Below are 24,472 nucleotides of genomic sequence, written 5' to 3'. Positions count from 1 at the left end.
TAAAACATTTTACGAATATAATAAGTATAACAATATTCGTGATAAAGATTTTTAAGAACCGGTAAATATCTTAAACTTTACTTATATAAGTACATGAGTTATCCATTTATTTGAATAACAGCATAACGCTTTTTTCTAGCGTAAGAATGTAGGTAGATTTTTATTTTATGTAGCTGATTATAGCAAGAAATGTCATTGCAAATGTAAGTTAATTACTTCTTCTTTTTTGTAATATGGCTTTTCTGCCCTATTTTAACAGGACAATTTTGCCAGTGTCAAAGTACTCTCTTTGAGAGGGACGTTGTTCGGTGATTGTAGTTTTAGCAACTTGATAGTATAATTCCAGAAACCACGTGGAGCCAACTTGCGCATTAAAAAATGTCAGACACGAGAGCAATATAGAATTTTGTGATCACTGTTCACTGTTCGCCGCATAAAACACTATCAAAATTATACTTCAACTAGCCAAAGAAACAGAAATACCAAAATTATATATTGTCTACATCCGCCATGTTGAAATGCTACAAATCGAATCCTCGTGTTAATACTCCAAAACATAGCACAGGCAAAATGGTATATTTTGGCGGCAAAATATGTACATCAATGAAACTTTGTTTATAACTTACCTTGGCACTAGAAATGAGGATCTGCTGAGTCCTACCAAAACTTAGACGTCCTACCCTCTCCCAGGGGGTATGAGCAGGGGTCAACGTTTAAGAAACGCAAATTTTCATTTTTTTCTTTTTCATTTTCATAATACTGTTTGCTTTCAGTGATCCTGAGAAGCCTATGCTGTTGCTTAAACCCAAAATTGGTCGAGTTAAAATTAAAATATTTTGTTTCTTATGTTTTTAACAAACACCCTTCATATCTTGCAAAATATTGATCCTATGAGTATGGGCGTATAGTCTCATTCGATTCAGCGCATAAAAATACATAGAAAATGACACCTCACTTCCAGGAGGTATGGGCAGGGGAGGTGGGAATTTAACTGTTAGTTCGGGTGGATACTTTCAACTCAACTTTAGTAGTCAGCAAAAGAAGCTTGTATAAGAATTTTTAACAAAAACTTATTAGAGAACTGTTTTTAAAACATTGTAGTGAGATACGGAGCCCTTCTCCGAGCCCGACTCGCACTTGACCGATTTTTTTTTACAGACTACATATCTTGAAAAATATTAGTATCGTCTCATTTGATTCAGCGCTAAAAAATGCATAGAAAATTTGCATTTTTTTTTAATTCCCTCCCCGCCTGGCCGAAGTGAGGTATCACTTTCTATGCATTTTTTTTAGCTGAATCGATTGAGACCTTACATATACACATATGATCAATATTTTGCGAGATATGAAGGTCATTTGTCTTGTGTTTGTTGAAAACAAAATCGTTTTATTTTAACTACCAATTTTGGTTTTAAGCAACAATATAGGCTTCTCAGGATCACTGAGAACAATCAGTATTACCATCACATCCACATCTTAAGAAACTACTGTTGGTAAATGGTTTTTAGACTGTTATATATTTTCATCAAAAACCCTTCATATCTCGCAAAATATTGATCCTATGAGTATGGGTATGGTCTCATTCGATTCAGCGTAAATAATTACATAGGAAATGGCACCTCACAAGCTTTAGTGTGTAAAATTTGACTTTTTTAAACGTTTGCCCCAACCCATACCCCCCCCCCCCGGAAGAGGGTAGACGCCTAAATTTCTAGTGCCAAGATAAAAGTATAGTTTTATTGATGTACATGTTTTGCCTCCAAACTGTCTTATTTAGGGGCTGTTTCACCATCCATTGATTAGTGTGTTGGTGTTTTGTTCGAATAGACTGAGACGGCATCACATTTAACCGTCAGTTAACTAACACTAATAATGGATGGTGAAACAGCCCCTTAGTCACATTTTACCTGTGCTAACATGCATAGTCTATTGCAAAAACTTATATATTAATAAATGGCGATTGATGAAACTGAATTAAAACCTTTTGCTTCCCTTGCTTTTTATCCCAACCCGTCATAGCGCAGAGATCTAAGCAAAATAGTAGTAAGACCATTAAAAGTAATACGTGGTATATTAAACATTTGGTAAGTACTGATTTTTATAGTAAAATTTCCTAAGTGCCGTGAACTTAGTTGTCTTCTTCTATTTTGCACTATCTCATACATTTTTACTTAATTTTATCTATAGGCGTAATATTGATAATCTACAGGATGAAATTTAGGACTTAATATAAAATTTGTGTTTCATGCTCAGTTAACGCTGGGTAGTATAGTGCATTTACTCTTTTGTTGAAATAAATCTAAAAAAAATTGTGGTTTCTATACATTATTGAAATACGAAATCATGAACAATGTATGGAAACCGGAAATTTCATCAGACTTATTTCAACAAAAGAATTAATGCATTATATTACCCAGCAATAACTGAGCATGAAACATTAATTGTATAGATAGCTATGTATGCGTAAGCGTACGCACGCACACATGCATAGGCGCGAGCTTTAACAATGAGAACTAGATGGCACCTCTTTCCATACAAACCAATACAAGTTCTGAGATACCCGTCTATCTCCCTATATATACTGTAGTCTTTGATACTAACATGGCTCCTGTCATTAAGCAAACGCGTTCACACTGGCTTATTACCTTTCACCCTTCCACCCCCACATCAACTAGCATACTCGAAAATAGCAGGGCCTGCTATTAGAGAGCATGCCACTAAAAAGCATGCTCGATAGTAGCATGTCCTTTTCACACATGCTAGTACGTAGCATTTGCTCGATAATAGCATCCAAGTAGCATCATAGTAAATTTCTTTGGTAAGATGCTCTCGTGCTACTAACGAGCATTTGTAACAGGGGCCTAAGCCGCATACACATTTATCTGTAGTGTTTTGGCGTGACCGTGACCATGTCGTGACGCATCAGAACGCTATAGGTGCGGCCACGATTGCAGCGATAAATCTGGTCACGTGACAACATTTTGAAGGTGACTGAGTTTCCCGGGTCTCAAAAAAGTAGCGTCAAGTCGCCGCGTTGAGCAGCACTGACAAGCAGGAATGAATTTGGCCTTGGAAGCTGATTTCTTAATATCATTTTGTAGCACTCGTGGCAGTGGTACAAATAAAAGAAATTGGTGAATGAAAAAAAAAAGTGTTTTTTGTCGAAATTGAAGAGGATTTATTAGTAGGGTATTAGATTTATTAGGAGGGCAGCATAATGGTTTTAAGATTTAATCATACTTGCAGTTGTATATAGGCTTGGTTTCTATTGCTGACCTTATGCTTTTATAAAAATAGACATGTCATTGTCATGTCATCCTGTCCAGCAGGGCTACTAAAAAACTATACTACAATACTCGAAACTCGAAGTTCGTATCGTACCGTCCCTCTCGCTCTCGTATTAGATAGTTTAAGTGTCAGAGAGACCGCACGACACGAGCTTCGAGTTTTGAGTTTCGTAGTAGCCCTGCTGACCTTCTGAGGGCCTACTACTACGTATCAAACCGTCTCTCTCAGTCTTGTATTAAATAGTATAAATGTCAGAGGGACGAAAGTTGACGGAACGACACGAACTTCGGTTTTCGAATTTCGTAGTAGCCCTGCCCCGCTGACTTTAACTTTTCCTTTCCTTCCGGTCTGATATCATCTCGACGATATATTATAATCGAGTTATTGAAGATTACAATAATTTATACCATGTTGACCTGAAAGAGGCGAAAATTCCTTTCTCATGTTGTGCTTTATCTACGTCTTGGAGGGTTTCTTTAAATTTAATTTTGATAAATTGTAAAAATATTTTGGCACTACAAAGATAAGAAATAATGTTACCTTAGTGGTTATAAAAATATGGAAAGTACAAAACTTAAAGTTTGTATAACAGCAGTTCTAGCAGTAAGTTGTGCAAGTGCTGTTTATGCCATTTTAAGGTTCAAACGCAGATATAGAGTCTCTTCAGAAGTTCTGAATTACATGGACATACAAATTGTATCAGATGAAGCAGTTTGTGATGAGGTGGTCGGTGAAATCCGAAGGTGAGTTCATTAAAAAACTAAGATTTAAACATTGTGATCATAGGAACAGTGAGAATCATACTATTTTAAGAGTTTGTTGTATTTAAGGGTCTAGTCACCTGATTTGCAAAATCAGCTTTAAGTTCAATCGCTGACAAACTATACTTTATAGAGCGTTCTGAATAGTTCCAAAGTGCATTCGTAATTTACTGTCTGGAATGATGTTCTCAGCTAAAGATAATCTTATAGATATACCTTTGAATTAATCCTTATCCGAATAAATCATTTCATATTCAAGACTGTTTCAATACCTGTATATTACTTTTTGAATTCTTCAAATCGGACATCCCATTCAAAAGATGTTACTAATTTAAAAACAAATCCTGGCTTTGTGCAGCTATTAGTTGTTGGGAAATGGTGCTGAAAATGTGTGAAGTGTCCTTGGATAGAAACTTTTTTAATTGTCATAGTGCAAAGCCAGGGCGGGGTGCTAGTATTATATAAAAAAGTTAGCTCTATAAATCTATTGGACCAATTAAGTTATAATTTGGTGCAATTTTTAATTTGTGCAACCTTAATATATATATATATGTTATTGAAGTGGTATGTTGTTGTTACAGGACCTCAAGCTTTGACCTCAAGTCAAAATGAGTGTGTCAGGCATTGTTCTAATAGAATGCGAATGTGTGATCATCGTAGGTTCGCGCGAATTATACTAATACAAACGCGCAATCAAACATTTTGAATTCAAATAGGTGTTCTAACTGACAATTGTGTGATTGTGCGATTGTCAGGACAATTATTCGAGTTCAATATGTTTGATCGCGTGAACCTACGATGATCGCGCATTTGCGTTCTATTAGGACAATGCCTAATGAATGTGTTTGTAGCCTTTGCCTTTTTGTCTAGTTTTCTAATTCATTGTATCTTATTTTATTACGAAAGGGCCGATGATGAATGCAATATGGTGACGAAAGCATAAGATGATTAAGACTTTTATTACTCTATTAATATTTTTTGTGTAAACATTCACATAAATTTGAGTAGTGGTGATAGATAATGTTCCAAATAATTAATGATTGGCGACTTTGACGTCCAACGTAATGACTAATATGGATAAGTCTGTGTTGTTAAAAATAAAACCATTGTAGTAAATACAGGTCAAAAGAAGTTAATTTCTCTAAGACTAGTGGCCTAACTCTTACTGTTTAAAAGATAATCAAGAGTTAAGACAATTTTTGCAGGTGGTAGGACCTATACTCTAAATAGAAATGTTACAACCTCGGTAATAAAACGCGATAAAAACATACATTTTTAATAGGTAGGTATATAAATTGTGCACAAAATTTAATAGAATCATATCCATGTAATACTTTCGTCAAAAATTGCTACCTGTCGCCGACTACTACTAACAATGGTGAAGTATCGTAGCACTACGAATACGCGCCTCTTACATCTGTAGATGTACGAGGGCTGTTTGAAAAGTACCCGGTTATGAAAAGAAAACACATTTTTTTTTGTATGTATGCATTTATTATAGTCACCTTTTAACTCTATACATTTGTTCCACCTATACTAAAGCTTCGTTAAATCATCCAAAAAGTATGATTTTGGAAAGTCATTAAAATAGGCCTCTGTGGCGGCAATGACTTCGTCATTTAATCCAAATCGCTTACCACCGAGCCATTTTTTTAGGTTGGGAAACAAAAAGAAATCGCATGGTATTGCTCGACATGATTTTGACGTAAATTGCATTGGTATTGGTCATCCGCCCACTGTTTATTACATGCAGTGTCAAACATTAAGACTCGTTAAAAATATGTTTCGTTTTTCAGGAGGAGCTTAAAACTGCATGCTATAGGCTTTGACTGTGAATGGGTGACTGACAATGGCAAGAGACAAGCAGTTGCATTGCTACAGCTGTCCACACTGGATGGGTACTGCAGTTTGTTTAGGCTGAACCAAATGAAAATTATCCCTGGTACTTTGAAAGTATGCTTTTTATATTAACCAAATACATATAATATTTTGGAATTAAGTATCCATTATAATTACATTTTGTAATTATATATTACATCAGCATGAATAAAATATCTAAACTAATATTATAGAGGAAAGATTTGGATTTTTGTATTTTAGGAGGTTTGTTACTAATTAACTCAAAAACTACTAGACCGACTTAAAAAAATCTTTCACTATTGGAATGCTAAATTATTCCAAAGTGCCATAGGCTATATTTACGACCAGTAAAATTAGGGTTCCGTACTAAAACTTCAATAATGTAACTCAAACTGTAAAAAAAGTTGCCATAAAACATCTTTCATCGCATGCGCTGTGGAAACTATTGATGATAGAACAAAAAAATGTTCTACAATATTAAAGAATATATCAATATCTAGAAAAAACTTTCGATACCATGTGTCCAACTATTGTAGTTATGTCACTATAACTACTTTTTTACATTTTAATAGTTGACAGAAATGCCGACTAAATTCAGACCATGTTATCCACAACTTTGTATTAATCCTTATCCAAATAAATGATTTCATATTCAAGACGGTTTAAACATCGTGTAGATTAATTTTTGAAGTATTCAAATCGGATATTACGAATTTAAAAAGGGTATGATTTTATCGATCACCTAATAAATGCAATTTTGGTCACCTAATAAGTAAATAATATTTGTTCCTAAAATAGTAGATCTGTCACCTAAATTGAATCACCAAATAATATTGAAACGGTTACCTAAGTATTAATTAAAAATTACTTAACTACTTTGAAATAATATTGATCATCAAATAATTATATCGGGTTTCAAAATAATAAGTGTCATTAAAACTGAATTACCAAACAATATAAAAATGTTCACCTTAAAAATTAAATTGAATCACTGAAAAATTATATTAATTATCAAATTACGTGGCAGTCATGCTGTTATTGTCCCTTTCCAGAGAAAGTCCCTTACGTTTCGTATTAGTATGATGGTGATGATGATGATGATGATGGATGGTAATTTGAACAAATTTAAAATAACGAAGTTTTATGCTGTAGGTAGTTTTATTAATATGATTACTAATATATGTCTTAGGGACAGATATTTTATTTAGGGTATTGCCGATTAGTGACACAAAATTAGGTGACAGATAATATAGTTCTCATATAAAAATATCAATCTAACCAAAAAATGCATTTACTGGTCGGGTGTAGTTTTTGGGAAGTGGAGCAGAAAAATGTGCGTGAAGTGCCCTTGATGGAGTTCTGTGCCCAAAGGGTAGTAAAAACGAGACCCTATTACTAAGACTCCACTGTCCGTCTGTCAGTCTGTCACTAGGCTGTATCTTATGAACCGTGATAGCTAGACAGTTGAAATTTTCACAATCGCTGCTTTAATTTGATAGTGATACAACTCAAAATTCTAGGGCAGTAATCTATTGCCGCTATAAAAACAAATTACTAAAAACAGAATAATATAAATATTTAAGTGGGCTTCCCATATAATGATACAACAAACGTGTTTTTTTTTTTGCTGTTTTTTTGCTCGATATTAATAACGGTAACAGGTAGTGCTTAAAATATTTACAGAATATTTATTTGTATATTCATTCACTTAAAAAATATAACGAAATTAAAATAAAATAAATAATTTAAGGGAAGCTCCCATACAGCAAACGTTAAAAATTAGTACTTACTTTTTTTAGACTTTACTAGAAGATAAGACTATTTACAAAGTTGGTGTGGCTCCAACAGATGACGCAAAATATCTCTTCGAAGACTACTCTGTCATTCTTAATAGCTCTTTAGACGTGCGTCATTTGGCTCAGCTTAGTGGCCACTCTGCGGGTGGCCTCGCAAGTCTCTCAAAATCTCTGCTCCACATTGTATTGGACAAATCTTGGAAGGTACTTAAACTATTAATATGAACTACTTGTTACCAATGCTTAACTATAGTTAAAAATTTTCATTGTTTGTTTTATTTTGTGTTGGCTTTTTGCTTCAATTACCTATACAATTAATTACCCGACTGCAAGGAGAGGTATTTACCTACAATGCATTTCATGTTTGGCAAAGTTAAATTAAACTGAATTTCATAAAGTGCTAAATGTCTATTGTCTCACTTTTAGGTGCGATGTAGCGACTGGGAAGCAGAACAGCTATCGGAGCGCCAAGTACACTACGCAGCAGCAGATGCACACGTCGCCATAAAGATATTTGGGAAATTGATAAATGATTATAAAACTAAAGAACATACTTTCGGTTGGTTGTTTAAAAACACAAACAAAGAAAATGTTATCGATTTATGTAATAAATATTCCGATGTAACTTTTAAAGCAAAGCACAATCCACAAAAGGTATGTGAAAAATGGTAAGAATCATTTATTATTTTTTATTGTCCATATATCATAGATCACGCACATAATAGTACATTGTGCATTAAAGGCCGTTAGTAAGGGATTACTAACGAGAGTCTATTAGAAGCCCGACGCCGAAGGCCGAAGGATTTTAATGATTCCAGTTTGTTATCCCTTTACTGCCCGTGATAGGTACACAACGATTTTCATCACATTGAGAGGAAATAAAATTAAGTATTTTTTGTCTAAACACTTCACTCGGTAAGAGAAAGGTGCTGAGAAAACAACTTAAGGTTGTGTAGTTCGCGTCGAACTAGGTCGTAAGAAACTGAATAAAATAATGGCTACCCGTCAATACAGGATGGCTAATTCGAAGTTCGTGTCGTACCGTCCCTCTCACACTCGTATTAAATAATATTAGCGTCAGCGATACGATACGAACTTCTATTTTCGAATTTCGTAGTAGCCCCCCTGATTATCACTCTTTTTACCATAGATAACGCTAAGAACTGTGTTTAGGTTTCGAATTACTACGGCCAGATTGTTCAAACATGCTAAAAAATATATTTACTCAAATTATTACAAAACAATTAAATATAAATTTAAAATATAAAAATAAAGAAGATTCATGAAGCGTAGATAAGTTTTGTGGTGTAAAATTGGGTCAAAGCTAAGTTTTAAATATATTTGAATTTTACAGCGCATTGGTTTTACTGTAATGCTGTAATTTTTTATTGGCAAATAAATAAATAAATTATAAATAAGACGTTGGCTGCTTGAAACCTCTTTAGACTGAAATGACGTTTGCAAATTTTAAAGCCAAACTTTTTCTCCCTTGGGAGGAAAAACTATATGTAAATCCATTATTCCCACGGGAACAATTTAGGCCATTGTCTGTTAGTATACAGGCATGGAATAACATTATTGACGAGTAAGTGTAATAACAATTACAGTAAATTACATTCCCAAACTTTTTCTCGCAGACCACTATCAAAGTTTTACTGTTTTCGGTGGATCCTCTGCTGCTACATTTGTGCTATATTCCAAAAAATCCTGAAACCTTTTTACACGCTAACGTGGACCCCGTCTGGTCTACCGTGGACCCCTGGATGTCCACCTGGACCACTTTGGAAACTTCTTGTCTAGGTGCTCAAGAATTGTGAACATATAAGTACTTACACGATTGACAATGCATTCGTGTACAGATATTTTCGAGCACCTACGACGACGTGCAATTGCACTAAGACACTTAACTACAAAGAAATCGATATGGGCAAAGTGCCAAAGTTATAAAATAATTTATTACAAAAATTGAACTGACTACAAAAAACATGAAAATAATTTTCTGCCAGTGGACCTATAGTCATCTACCTCACCTACGTACCATATATTGGACTTCAATCACTCCTGCTGGCTCGTGCTGAGGCACCGACACTGGCAGAAAAAAAAATCATGTTTTTTTGTACTTGGTTAATTTTTTTTTTCACGCTTCTTTGTTTATATGATCTAAGATACAATAGTTTTATATCAACTGCTCGTCATCTTTTAAGAAAGATTGCTTTTTCCAATGCAGAGCCGTTCATTATTGGGGAGTCCTGGTGCTTCACCTCACCATCCGTTTTACCATATGCATTAGGAGGAGCATAAATTGCTTATAGTAGGGGAGCCCAAGCGGGGATTTCGGGATTTACTAAAGCGCGGCAGATGAGTATACAGGGGGATACCTTATACCCGCTTTACTTCCATCAAATATGAGCCCCTTTTATATGGCCGCCCGTGATGGATAAAGGATCAGGTTAGTAAAAAAAAAAGGTCAAGTGCGAGTCGGACTCGTACATGAAGGGTCCCGTAAATAGTGCTAAATTATTAGTATGATTTTTTAGTGTAAAAAACAATAGGTAAACATAGTGATTAAACCGGTGCGGATTTGGCGAGCGCTTTATCACAGTTTGCTTCATTGAGGTTTGTGGTTCTTAAATTGTTTTATTAATTTTGCACAAAAACGAGTAAACCACACAATAAGACAGTCACTATATTATACTATCGAAGCTTTTATAAAACATCATTAAAATTGCAAACTTAACGGTAAATATTCAAACGACATAGCTACCCGTTGCTAGGCTTGCCGTGGCTCGCCTTAGCAACGGCTAATAACGCCTAGCAACCAAAAAACGCTGAAAAAAACTCGTTTCTTGTATGACGACCCCCTTTAATTTGTAACTTTATTTTATTTTTAGTATTTGTTGTTATACCTACTCTTCAAATATTGTAGGGACACCTATAGTAAATTGGATATATTTAGTAGTAACTCGTGCATTTGCTCTTGAAAATCATCATTTGGTGAAATGGAACTGATGATGAAGACCACAGTTGACCATCGGAATTACTACTCAATAACAAGTATTTCACGGTTTAAATTTTAATTAATTTGACACAGTTGCTAAGCAATTTATGCTCATCATAATGCATATGGTAAAACGGATGGTGAGGTGAAGCACCAGGACTCCTCAATAATGAATGTCTCTGCATCGGAAAAAGCAATCTTTCGTAAAAGGTGACGAGCAGCTGATATTAAACTATTGTAATTTAGATGATTATTAATTTTGATTATTTTAACAAAAAATGTAACCGACTACAAATAACCATGAAAATATTTTTCTACCAGTGAAGTCGGTCGGTGCCTCAGCACGAGCCAGCAGGAGTGACTGAAGCCCAATATAAAGTGCGTAGGTGAGGTAGATGACTATAGGTCCACTCCTGCTGGCTCGTGCTGAGGCACCGACTTCAGAGTGCTTAAAAAATATTTTCATGGTTTTGTGTAGTCGGTTAAATTTTTTGTTATAATTTTTTTTTACATATATATTTCCCCGGATGACAAGCAAAACTCACTAAAATTTCTGTCACTGCTCTACAAAAAGTCTTTCTAGGTAGTAATTTCAGTGACTTTTGCTTATCACACGACGATATCTAGATATAGATGATATCAATTAAAAGAACCATAGTTTTTTTTTACTCTTGTAGCTGAAAAGCAACGTCAGGTAATATTTAAAGTCAAAGCATAGTTTCTTTGGGCACGGGCTTCCTGTCATACGGGCAGGGCTTGGGTCTAAATCTGATGCGGGCCCAGTTCGGATTGGACACTTCACACATACCTATTATTGAATTGCTTCGCAGTCGCAGGTGTAATTCCTCACGATGTTTTCCGTCACCGGAAGGTTTATAATACAGATGTAGTGTCGAACATAAATACTAAAACGTCAGAGGTGCGAGTATGTGTGGGTTGTTTACTATTTTTTTTTCATTTTTAAAGGAAAAAGGATAAACGCACAGGAAATCAGTTGGTGAATAAGAGGTACTCGCACGCAACGAGGTCTAAGCCACTGTACAACAACGGTATACTGCAGGCGCCCGACGGAGAGTTGCTTTGCACATGTGACAGCAAAAAAGCTCGCTGGTAATCATTATAACTTCCTCGTACATGGGCATGCATTAAGAGTTCAACAACAAACATAACATGTACCTACCTATGGTATAGTCAAGGCTGATTTAATTAAAATAATTTATTTGACTTTCTTTTACAAAAATACAGTTTCTCACAGAGCACTGGAAAACTAAGATTGGCTTTTTGTATTTTTTATTTCAATTCCAAATTTTTTGTTACTTTTACGGTCATCCTGTAAAACCTATATCGAAAATACAAGCTGAAATACAAGCTGAAGGGTCTTATTTTTCTGGTTTTTCTGTGCATCTATATTTCAGCTTGTATTTTCGAGACTGGAAAACTGTTTTCGAAGTTTGTTTGCAGTATACCGTTATAAGAACATGAGATACTTAATGTAATGTGTAATTAAAATTGGATAAAATGTTTTTAGTTTATACTGTGATAACTATGTTACTGTTTTATAAAAGAGTTTTCTTCCAACTATGCTTTAATTTCACCATAACCGCACTAAATACCCAGCACAAAGCGGGACTTTTCTGCTCTAGAGCAGAAAAAATGTATGAAAATCCTTTATTGCATTGTTTTAGATTTTTTTTAATTGCGCCATCAAAGAAGTAACACAAGTATATTTGGTTTAAAATTAGCCTGCATAGTATAAAAAAAACTAGTGTTAGGTTGGTCAACCTGACGGTCTTATGAAATTTGACAGATTGCGTACAAAAAATCGATGCTACCAATCCTACCCACAGGGCTACTACGAAACTCGAAACTAGAAGTTCGTATCGTACCGTCCCTCTCGCTCTCGTATTAAATACTGTAAGTGTTAGAGGGACCGCACGATACGTAGTATCTCTAAGTAGGCTGTGACCGCACGACACGAACTTCGAGTTTCGTAGTAGCCCTGCAGAAACAATAAGTAGCCGTATATTAAAAAAAAAGCTTTTGTGTTTGGTTGGCCAACCTGGCGCCCAACCGAAATTTGACAGATCGCGGGTAAAAATATCAGCAGGGCTACTACGAAAGTCGAAACTCGAAGTTCGTGTCGTGCGGTCCCTCTGACACTTATACTATTTGATACGAGAGCGAGAGGGACGGTACGCTACGAACTTCGAGTTTCGTAGTAGCCCTGCTGGCTACTAACTTTGCCAAAAAAAGTAAAAAATTGAAAAAAAAAACAAATTGGCGGGAACCTTGCGAATTTTCCGTGGTCATTTTTTGAGAGTGCGAATTTACTAAAATGGAATCATCGAGTGCTAGTGACATTTCTTTCCTATTTAGCATTTATACCTAGTGCCATCCACGAAGACGCGTGATTTTGTCTAAATTAGCTATTATAATGACATTGTAATAAGAACCACGGCACGAGCACGGGAATGACTCAACCTATAGTTCGGCATGAGTTTTTTTTGTCTACTATTCCTGTAATAGTTGAAAGAAAAAGCAGATTATGCACCTCGCATTTATATTGCCCTCGTGCTTTTTAAAGCCCTCGCTGACGCTTGGGCTCCAAATCGGCACTCGGTGCAATAATAAATAACTTTCTGCTTGGTGCAAAAATCTACTATTACAACACCACGCCACACGTGGTGGTGGTAATTGAGAATTTTAGTTGACAGATATTAATACATTTTTGTAACTTAGGTACGGGAAACGGCGGCTGAATCGCTCCAGCCCACCCAGCCTTTATGCCACTAAGAATAAGTCCGATGTAAACTCAAATTTGACTCTATTTCTACATTGTTTTTTGTGAACATTCTATCCGTTTTGTATGAAAATCATATCATTGCTAATTAATAATGGCATCAGCTAGAGTGAACATGGTTTGTTGTTTGCGGTTGCAGGTACGTGGAGAAGGGTCTGGCGAGCGTGGTGGACGAGGGTGAGGGCGAGGCGCCGCTGACGGTGCGGCTACGCTTCGAGCCGGCCGGCCGCTCCGTCGGTGACGTCGGCCGCTTCTATCAGATCGCCAAGGAGAATAAGTGTGTGGTTTGCGGGAATACGGATTCCTATATAAGAAAAAACGTTGTCCCGAGAGAGTACAGAAAATATTTTCCAGGTAAGATGTCATTTCTAGTAAATGAACAGGGCAAAAAAAAAAAAAAAAATTTGAAGGTGGCTTAAAATAACCTAACCATAAAATAAATAAATAATCATAAACCTAATATTACTAGACGAACCGACCTTGCTTGACAGCGTGACCGAAAGTGAGATGGGCCTATCTGTGTAAATTTGTAAATGTCTGTGTGAGTATTAGTTGCCCTCACTGCTAAATATGAGTTGTCGATAACCATAGGTACCGTATCCCCGGTATCCCCGTATCGTCATATAGGTAAGGTACACAGAACAAAATAAATCTTAAGGGGATGCCATGCTCCAATGACCTTCGATCTGAATTCCTTAGTTTTCTAATGTTTTTGTAGCTTATTATATTAACAACAACTGCTTTATGCAATATAGTATCCCATATTTACTTCAAAGTTCATTGTCTTCGAGATATTTGGCATCAAAGTTGAACAATTTTAGGCCAAAAAACGATTTCTGGCCATAATTTTCGTGTTAATTAGTTTCAAATGAAAACCCTCGACCAGTTTTTAGAGACGTCAAAGACGAACCCAAATATGTAGATTTTGTATATGTTAGATCTTTCACGTCAATAGAGATACGAAATAAGTGTTTTTTCAGACAATGTTTATAAAAATCATACAAAATGAAGCTTAAATTTTTTTCAAAATCTGGTAGACAAAAATGGAGATAAAAGATTCGAGAACCAATAGCCAATTTGACTTATAATTCTATCTGTAGTGCAAAAGTAGGAGATATGATTTAAAACTTGTCAAAAATCGATGAAAACCTCGAGTAGCCCCTTAAGGGCTGTTGCAGTAAAGTAGGTACTAGAAACTTCAAAAACATTTCTAAATTAAAAAAAATGCCAGCAAATATCTGTCACTCTCACTCATGTCATTCGTCGTTAACTTTACACTAGACAGTTAAGTAGGTAACTATATTCGTATGTCAAGAGTGTAAATAGTAAGCTATGAACAAAACACAAACAAGATACGTACCTACTAGCTTTAATGAACACTTAAGGTATTTTTAGTTAGCGTGGCACAGAAGTCCAATTGTTATCTCAATATTAAAAATGACTCTAACGAAACGTATGAAAATTATCGCTAAATTGACTTTACACGATTATGCGATACAGCTCTGCGACAGACGCAAAGACAGACAGACAGAGGAGGCTTAGTATAGGGTCCCATTTGGCACCATTTGGGTACGGAACCCTAAAAACAAAACACTGAATTTTTGTTTGTAAACAAATAGTTATTATTTTCATCATCATGCCAGCCTATATACGTCCCACTGCTGGGCACAGGCCTCCTCTCAGAACAAGAGGGCTTGGGCCATAGTTCCCACGCGGGCCCAGTGCGGATTGGGAACTTCACACGCACCATTGAATTGCTTCGCAGGTTTGTGCAGGTTTCCTCACGATGTTTTCCTTCACCGCATAGCTCGTGGTAAATTTCAAATGTAATTCCGCACATGAATTTCGAAAAACTCAGAGGTGCGAGCCGGGGCTTGAACCCACGACCCTCTGTTTGAGAGTCGATAGGTCAAACCACTAGGCCACCACGGCTCTCTATTATAGTATTAGTAGTAGTATTATTAGTAGTACTTATTATTTTATTTACTTAAAATCATTAAATTCTCAATGTTAAGTTATTTTACTTATATTTTCTCAAAAATCTTTAAATCGGAGAAAAGCAGCTACAAATTTAAGTACAAAACTTTATTGGAAGAATATCGATATAGCTATCGATAAAAAATATTCAAACTACGCCGTAAGTGCTCAAGTTCACGGATACAATTTATTTTATTTAACACATAATTATTAGAAATTAAGCCATATTTATGAAATAGACTGTTTACCGCTTCATATTAGCATATTAATAAGTAAATTTGAGAATACATTCAATTAAAATAAGAGCTATGAAAATGGTACTTGTACAATCATATTTCCCTGTGAAATGTATGTTTATTTGGGTTATTGCAGTAGGTTGTATCACAAACTCAACAAAGAACACGACACTATTCTAGAACCCTACCGTTTTATGCAAAAACTCGAAAGGATTGCAAAAACAAAGCACAAAACAAATACGAAGAAAATTTTGACAGGAGGCGAAAGGAGGCTCCCTGATTCAAAACGGGTCACGCTGTCATTTTGTTTTTATCTCTTTCCCACACATAGCTAATGCCGTAAGGATCGGTTTCTTCACTCGCACCACTGTTAGTCTATTTACGCTAGTAATATTAGGTTTGTTTTTATTACAAGCTTTTTTTTTGCTGACTGTACTTTTTGTTGACTGTACATACTTGCATTGTCACCCAAACTACATTTGCATACCAAATTTCAAGTCGATGCTATTAACCGTTGAAGAGTTCCGTCTTGCGGAGACGATCCTGGCTGGACTACCAGAATGTCACTCACTACTAGATTATTGTATTGTCACGCGATTTACATAAGTATTCCAAATTTCAAGTCAGTCTGACTACTGGAAGTTGATCAAATTTGACTTGCAAGATTTGACTACAGACAGACAGACAGACAACGGTACAGGTGAAACTAAATAAAAGCTTGTAAAAACAAGACAAGTTTTTTATTGATATAACAAAAATGCCCACTACTTTTTAGTCAACCGGGCCCATTCCAGCCCGCTTCCAGTGGGAAGTGGGTAAAATCGAGTTTTAAGATTATATTTTACTTGGGTAATTTTCCCAGCGTTTCAACCGCTATCTGTATCCTTCATATATTGAAGGAATGAGCTACACCAAGGAAGGAAGGCTTTTATAGAACAATATACAATTAATTGATTATGATTTCATGGCAATTCTTTAATATTTATTTATTGCAGGTGGTAGGTTCTTGTGCAAGGTCCGCCCGGATTGCTACCACCATCTTGCTTGCTAATCCTACCGTGAAGCAGCAGTGCTTGCACTGTTGTGTTTCGGCGTGGAGAGTAAGACAGCCGGTGAAATTACTGGCACTTGAGGTATTTCATCTAAGATCTAGTAGAACTACATACTTATTGAACTTCACTCAAGAGATTTTGAACATGAAATAAGCCCGGATGACTCACGTGTTAAATCATGTTAAGCTCGAAAGCTCGACATGTTTCGGGCTAGTTTTTAACTTTTGCTCTATGAGCACGTGACACGATATTACAGTGGTGGCCACGTAATTAAGAACGATTTGAAGTTCCAGATTATTTTTAACTAAATCATGTCATGTGTAGTCGTGGTCCTTCTTAGAAGTAACTAGTTACGTTATGAAATAGCCACATGAATAGAGCAAACGGGATTTAGAATAAAGAATAAAAATTACTGTCATTTTTACTCAAATTTTGTTTTTATTCTCTTAGTAACAAATTCAAATAGTAATGAAGCTGGACAAATAATTAAGAACGATTTATTGAACGGTTCGAAAGTTTTTTTATTTGAAACTTAGATTAACTAAATCACACTAACGTGAAGTTTGTACAGAAAAAAAAAGCAATGTTATACATTTAACTAAAATTAATAGTTAGTAGCATGTCCACGGCTTTTATTACTGCCTTACACCGGCGAGGCATTGAATCTATCAATTTTTGACATTTCGCAAGAGAGATAGAGTTCCATTCTTCTAAGAATACGTCATACAGTTCTCTTAAATTGCCACACTGTCGATTTGAAACTTTTTTCTTGACTTCGCACCAAAGATGCTCTATTGCTCTAGATCGGGGCTGTTGGCTGGCCAATCTAAGACAGAAACTGATTGCGATGTGAGGAATTCCTTAACTGTACGTGCAGTATGCTTGGGACCATTGTCGTGCTGGAATGTCCAAATAACCGGAAGCACGCCTTCAGCATATGTAACATTGTTTCTTCCAGTATGTTTTTGTTTTGAAATTGATCCATGTTTCCTTCTATCAGCCTAACAGGTCCAACACCATGTCCAGAAAAACATCCCCAAATTTTACATTTCCCCCGCCATGCTTTAAAGTTACTTTTGTGTACTTTGGTCGGATGCTTTATTTGGAGGCCGTTTTACATATCGTTTGCCATCAGAACATACCCTATTTATTTTTGTCTCGTCAGAAAAAAGAACGTTTTTCCACTGTCTGACTGTCCAGTTTTCATATCTTCTTGCAAATGCAAGCCGGGCTTGCCTATGACACCGTTTCAACATAGGCACCTTCCTTGCTATCCTTCCGTGCAACTTTTCTTCCACCATACGCATTCGAATACTGCGTGCCGAGATTGCTGAAGGGTTGTTTTCGCCAAAATATTCTTTTCTCAACTCATTAGACCCTTTAAAAGAATTTTGTTTTGCCAAAACGAACGATATTTCGATCATCTCGACGAGATGACTTTCTTTGTCTAGGTACACGCGGAACATTTGAAGTAGTTTGATACGTAGCAAAATGCTTTATGGCGTGGAAAACCATAGTTTTTGAACATTGCAGAATGATCGGCTATGTGTTTATACGACCAATTCTTGTCGCGAAGTTTTAGTATTACTTTTCTTGTAGATTTATCACAACTTTTATTTTTCCTCGTTGTTTTTTATATGAAGCAATCGCCTTTAAGACTTTTACGGCACTAAATGGCGCCAAAATTATTCAAATAATAACCTAAAACCACAAAGCGGCGGTCCGTTCTCTATTTAAATTTGAATAAAAAATAAACTATTCAGCGTTCTTAATTATATGACCAGCCAGTAAGTAGTAATACTAGGTTTAGATGTAATATATAAAGTTTATCTATTTATTTTTAGCCAATTATATGTATAAATGAATTTACCGCTAGTAAGGAAAAGTTTTACGATACCGAGAAAAGTACAAAAATATACATACAGTTAGTAACACTTGTCAGTTTGAAAAAATCTTCTCTATAAAAAATCGTTCTTAATTATATGACCACAACTGTACATATAGAGATGTTTAAAAAACTGCCAAGTTATAGACTAAGGGGCTGTTTCACCATCCATTGATTAGTGTTAACTGGCGGTTAGGTGTGATGCCGTCTCTATTTGTTTTGTTCGAATAGACGGAGACGGCATCACATTTAACCGTCGGTTAACGCTAATCAATGGATGGTGAAACAGCCCCTTATTCTCCACCCCCACATTAGTTGAGTATAGTGTAGTGAAGTGGGGTGTTTGTGTGTAGAGGTGATGAAGGACCACTCGTCCCACGACGTGGTGCTGCTGTGCGCGCGCTGCCACCAGCGCGCCAACGCGCTCGACCTGCGGCCGCGCCTCGCGCTGGCCGCGCTCTGCGGCGCGCCGCTCGCCGCGCGCGACCACGCGCGTCCCAGCGAGGACGCCGCCCACGCTAAGTACAGCGATTACTAAGGGCCTTATCACACTTGCGAGTTACGACCGAGTTTTCTATACACATATCAGTCGTGGCGAACTCGATGTGTGATCGCCTTCATGCAAAATAAGCTCGCTTTCGCTACTCGCAAGTGAGATAAGGGCCTAACAGTACCGCGACTAGTTCTACTCACAATGCACTTCCTTAACCACTACAGTTTAACTTTCACCGTTATTCATCAATTATTTTTAAACACACGGAATAGAAACAAGAAGAACTGTCATGTCAACGAAACACAGTGATTGTAATAGTTCAAATGAGAATAGTTAAGTACTGTTATGTAAATTTTATTGTCTTTGAATTTGATAATTCGCGTAGCATCCAGTAGGTAGTACTGTAGCCATGCATTTAACCTTGTTAAATCTAAATACTTTCGCATAAAGTTCATTTTATAATGCAATGTTCAAGACACTGTCTTATTATCGGGTGATCAAAATTTTTTTGGTGTTTTTTTTACGTATAAACGAATATTCCCAATATATTGATATTGACAAAAATGGCACTTGTACTAAATCTAAAGCACAGATCTAAAGTCATTTTTAAGAACGCCGTCAGTGTCCTCTATCCGCATTTCAAAGATTATCCTCTATTTACCTACCTAACATTATGTTGTAGAAAAATCCGTTCAGCGGCTCGCGCGCTGCTATACAAGTCGCAGAAGCACACGCTGCCCGCGGCGCGGCGGCGCGAGCTCGAGGAGACGCTGCTGCGGCACTTCCCGGCGCACGCGCGGCTCTCGCGCGCGCTGCTCCAGGAGGCCGCCGTCGCGCCCGACCCGTAAGAGCCTGGCCAGACGGAGCGTGCCCTCGCGCGCAAAACGCTCCGTCTGGACGGGGTCTCAGACAAAATTTGCACGAGCTGTCGCATACATACATATATCCATCATTGACGCCGCATACGTTAAACTAGTTACCGAGAGTTAGGCGATTCACCTCTTGTCTTTTGGCTATGATGATCCAAGTACTTTTTTTCGTTTCATGTAGAACTGTTAACAACAACGAAGAGTCTCATGGCTTGAAAGTAGTAGAGTACTTCCTCAACCATGACGGACTGCTCCGCTTAGAAGAATACTGGCGAGATCACTTCCTTGAATCCATGGAGCCCAAGTACATGCCAGCGTTATGGTCTACGAAGCATAACGAGGAACGGTGAGATTCAATATGTACCTATATTTTACTAGTATTTACCCGCGGCTTCGCTCGTGTGAATCTGTGAACCATCCGATTTAGATTCGGCAGTTGATATTAAATTCTCAAAAAAAATCTTGTTTGATATTGATTAATTTATCGTTGTTTTCATTTTTATTGCACGAGGTACAGGCGTGAAATAATTTTATTAGAATTTCACACGTGTAAATCCCGATTTCGTACGAATACCGGAATAAAAAGTAGCCGATGTGTTACTTCCTGAGATTCTGTTATATATACATAGCCATTTTTTTCCAAATCCGTCCATTCGTCCGCTATTAGAAAGAGTAAAAAATACACCTAAACTTTCGCATCCCATCCCACTAAATAAACGTGAAAGTTCTTATGGATGGTTGTATGTATTGTATGTTTGTTACTCTTTCACGCAAAAACTACCCTGGATTAACATACCATAGGCTACTTTCATCCCAAAATAATGTATGGTTCCTGTGGCATCAAAAAAGGTTTAAACTACACACTAATTTTGCGCGTGCGAAATCGTGGGCAAAAGCTAGTTTATAATATAAGTTAGTTCTCTTGGCAATGCTGAAAATGAGTCTTTTTTTTTTAAATGTTATGATCGACAAACGAGCAGAGTCATGTTATGTGTCATACATTTCAAGTATGTTATTTGAAGTATTAACTTATTATTTCCAGACTACGCGTAAGATTCGAAGAAGGTCGTCTATCTGAAAATGATCTTCACTTACTAGGACTCACTAAATGGTTGTAAATCGGCATGTTAGCGACGTGCTCATTAGGGTCCTTGATTTAGTTTTAAGTTTTTTTTTGTATTAAAACATATGGCAGGTAGGTTGCGTGTGTGACGTAGCGACAAACCGACAAACTAACGGGCAGTCGTCCTCATCCGACCGCGCGCGACACACACGTACTTACGCCCTTTCTTATTTGTACGTGGTGGTGGTTTTTCGCGATTAAAACTTAGTTTTCTCGAATTCTATCTGCGTGTTTTTGTTACGGAACATCTACATCCCGAACACGGCATATCAACGAATTTCTGATGAACTTAACCATGACTTTCCAAGAGTTGATGACGTTGGCCTTGGTTACAATTTGATCGGGCTTGCGTTTGGGATCGAGACGAACTAATCCCATCACCAAGCCCGAACCCATACCAAAAACACTAAAATCAAATAAATTTGCGCGGCATAATAGTTTATTTATTAATTTTGTGTGTTATCTATTTTAACAACGTTTTATGTTTTCTTATTTTGTAAATAAAGACATGTATATTTTATTAAACTTTTATTTTGCATAAAAATAAAAAATAAAAGATTTTTACAACTTTAAAATTAACAAGAGTGGTTTGATGTTGCATTAGAAGCGCAAGATCTTATAAGTTATTAAAGTACTTACTAGATTTGGGAAGAAGATATTATAGATACAAATGCTTTTAATACATAATAAACTCATGCATGTATTTTGCAATTAATAATTAATATTGCACAGTTACACTTGGAATCAAAATATTATTTGTGTTCTCCCATCACCACGCATTGAAATAATTATTTATGCAGGAATAAGGCATTGAAATAAAATCGTTCTTAACTTGTACGATTAGAAAGAAGGTAAACAGTCTTGAACGATCTTGCGATTTTAGTGAAAAACACAATCATCAAGATCAAGTGACAATTTAATTAACTGTTACTGACTTTTATAAAGCGTTTTGGTAAAAAAACAGGTCAAAATTGTTTACCTTTTTTAATGCGCAAGAAAACGAAGTATAGTATGTATGTATGTATGTATGTATGTAAACTATGGTTTCGGGATTGAGAAGTTTTGTTTATTATTTAACTAGAAAATATAAAGCATCGGCTATACGCTCAATTTTGGCATGTGTAAATAACATGATGCATAGTTGCGGCGCCCACAAGCGTCACACGTGAATGTGTTATGTACGCTACGTGCCTACGGATCGCTAATGTAGCGACATCGCAACCGAGCTGCGTTAGCTGACGGAGCGAACATGCCATGCCATGCCATGTATGAGGCACTGACCAAGCACCGCGCGCCAGCGGCGGACGCAGCCTCCAGGAGTTAGTCAATTGCTAGCATCGCATTGGCTCAGGCTCTGAGGTTAAGTTAGGATTAAGAACTCTTTAATGTAATAAAATTTATATTTTACGTAAATGAATTCCATCTAATTGGGTTTTTGGACTCTTCGCCTGCAACTCCCATAAGAGGCGCAGTCGTAGTCTCTCGAAGCTAGTCCGCGTCGTGACCGTAAACATTTCGCAATCGTGCGCGTGCATCGAGGATGAAAAGAACCTGAAGTCTGCATAGTGGAAGAGGAATCCAGCCAGACATCGATTCACCAAGATCACCAAGGACATGGAATTCATGTAAGTACACTTGAATCGCTCTCGTGTCGCTTCTTTTCCTTAGCAAAGTAAGTCACTCCCTGCCCAAAAAAATCCGTCCTCGGAATTTAGGGCCTGGCGAATCTGCATCGAGCGCTCGTTTGCGAAATATAGATTTAGATTCGACATTAATTGTATCAAAGAGCGTAGCCGTGTTTGCATGGAAAATCTGCCCTTTCATCAAATGTTTCCTGTATTTTTTTAATAAGAGCCCTTATGACAAGTATTAGTTATTTTGTCAATTCTAAAACACACAGCGTGATGGTGAAGAAGCAGTCTATGGATATCCTTATTTCTAGTTTTACATACCTGGCAACTTCATATAATATTACCGGCTTGTCACCCAGAGAGCGCCTTCCGCAAAGAAACTAGCGCCGCCCTCTGCTTACTTCATAGTGTTTGTGGATTTTCCGATAAACCGGCAGCTTTCGCGCAAATTTTTTTCAATCAGTGTTTATTTATGTATGTAATGCATAAAATATCGGACAAAGTGCTTCAAAAGTAATTACAATCTAGTAGTGGTTAAAATCCAGTTGTATTTTGCTGATTCAGTGTGTGTTCGATCAAAATGGACTCTGATAACATATTGGATCCAAACAATGTGCATCACGAAGAAGTGATGAGTGACAAAAAGCGATCGTCATCGTCTTCCTCTGAGGAGGAGGAATCGAGGCCGCCTCCAAATAAACGACCAAAAAAGTCTCGCGGAGAGACATTGGTGGAATCGTGCGACCCTCGTATAGATGCACTCATGTTTCAGGTGTTATCTTTCTCACATGATACAATTGACACAAAATCCTTCCACTAATCGTGATGACCAATTAATGCGTCGTACCTGTAATACTTGCGATGACGTTCAAAAACCTGAACCTGAACAATTTTTGACACCACCTCGAAGGTCATTGGAAGTTAATTTAGGCGAATTTTCCACTGAAGTAAAAACTAACCACATTGTACCGGATGCAAAATTAGACCGCCTAGCGAGCTTAGATAAATTACATAAATTCAATACTCGAGCATGGCAGGGCCTCAAGTACAAGAACTCTCTAAGTTCTGTTTTGGCAACCCCGGGGTTCGTTGAACTCAAAATAAATCAAGAGTTAATGCATCTGAATAAAGGAAAAGATTTCTTGGCTCCTACGGAGAAAGTTATGGCAGGACTGTCAAATGCGGTACTACACCATAAGGAGCTGTTGAAAGAGGGACTGCAAAACTTAGTAAATTGGGCAGCTTCAGAAGAAAAAGATTTAAAGGCTGACACTCTTTATGACAAAGTATCAGTGCTATTTGGAGCAGAGTCGCCCATCAGCAAGCACTCTGATAAAATTATGCAAATTTTATGTGGAAAAAGAACAGAGTGTATTGAGTCTCGACGTGATAGGTTACTCAAGGAAGTAAGCAATATTAATCTCAAGACTTGCTTAAAAAATATACCACCAAGTAATGAATTCTTGTTTAGTCGAGAACAGTTACTACCTTTAACACAATCCTTGGGTGGTACTCAAGTATGGCTAGATACGCCATCATATTTAAAAGAAAAAGACAGAAAAAGTGGGCCTAGCACAAGTACATCGCGACCTCACGAGCGGCAGAACAGATATTATCAAGACACTAAGAAAGTTCAATACAAGAAGTCAAATCAGGATCACACCTACCACAAAGTAGAGAAGAAAAATGTCAAGAAACAGTTC

The 24,472-nt window shown here is 36.9% G+C and overlaps 1 protein-coding gene across 4 annotated transcripts; it reads left to right on the top strand.

Annotated features, from left to right (window-relative positions):
- The first annotated feature begins 3,584 nt into the window (after window positions 1-3,584).
- LOC141431437 (exonuclease 3'-5' domain-containing protein 2-like) lies at window positions 3,585-21,361 on the top strand. 4 transcript variants are annotated; one of them, XM_074092625.1, is made up of 10 exons: window positions 3,585-4,031; window positions 5,846-5,991; window positions 7,758-7,909; window positions 8,132-8,373; window positions 11,670-11,813; window positions 13,643-13,857; window positions 19,007-19,175; window positions 19,829-19,990; window positions 20,197-20,361; window positions 21,058-21,361. In XM_074092625.1, exons 1-10 carry the CDS (start codon window positions 3,847-3,849, stop codon window positions 21,131-21,133), a joined length of 1,656 nt encoding a protein of 551 aa, XP_073948726.1. In that variant the 5' UTR covers window positions 3,585-3,846; the 3' UTR covers window positions 21,134-21,361. The 4 variants fall into 4 exon arrangements, with proteins under 4 accessions (XP_073948726.1, XP_073948732.1, XP_073948739.1 ...); XM_074092631.1 differs by having other exon boundaries at window positions 5,846-6,002; window positions 7,832-7,909; XM_074092617.1 differs by having other exon boundaries at window positions 3,586-4,031; window positions 5,846-6,002; window positions 7,709-7,909.
- The last annotated feature ends 3,111 nt before the right edge of the window (window positions 21,362-24,472 follow it).

Source organism: Choristoneura fumiferana, chromosome Z (assembly GCF_025370935.1).
Source record: "Choristoneura fumiferana chromosome Z, NRCan_CFum_1, whole genome shotgun sequence".
In the NCBI taxonomy this organism is placed as follows: Eukaryota; Metazoa; Arthropoda; class Insecta; order Lepidoptera; family Tortricidae; genus Choristoneura; species Choristoneura fumiferana.
Note: the sequence above shows the minus strand (reverse complement) of the source record. Positions and strands in the feature narration are given on the sequence as shown.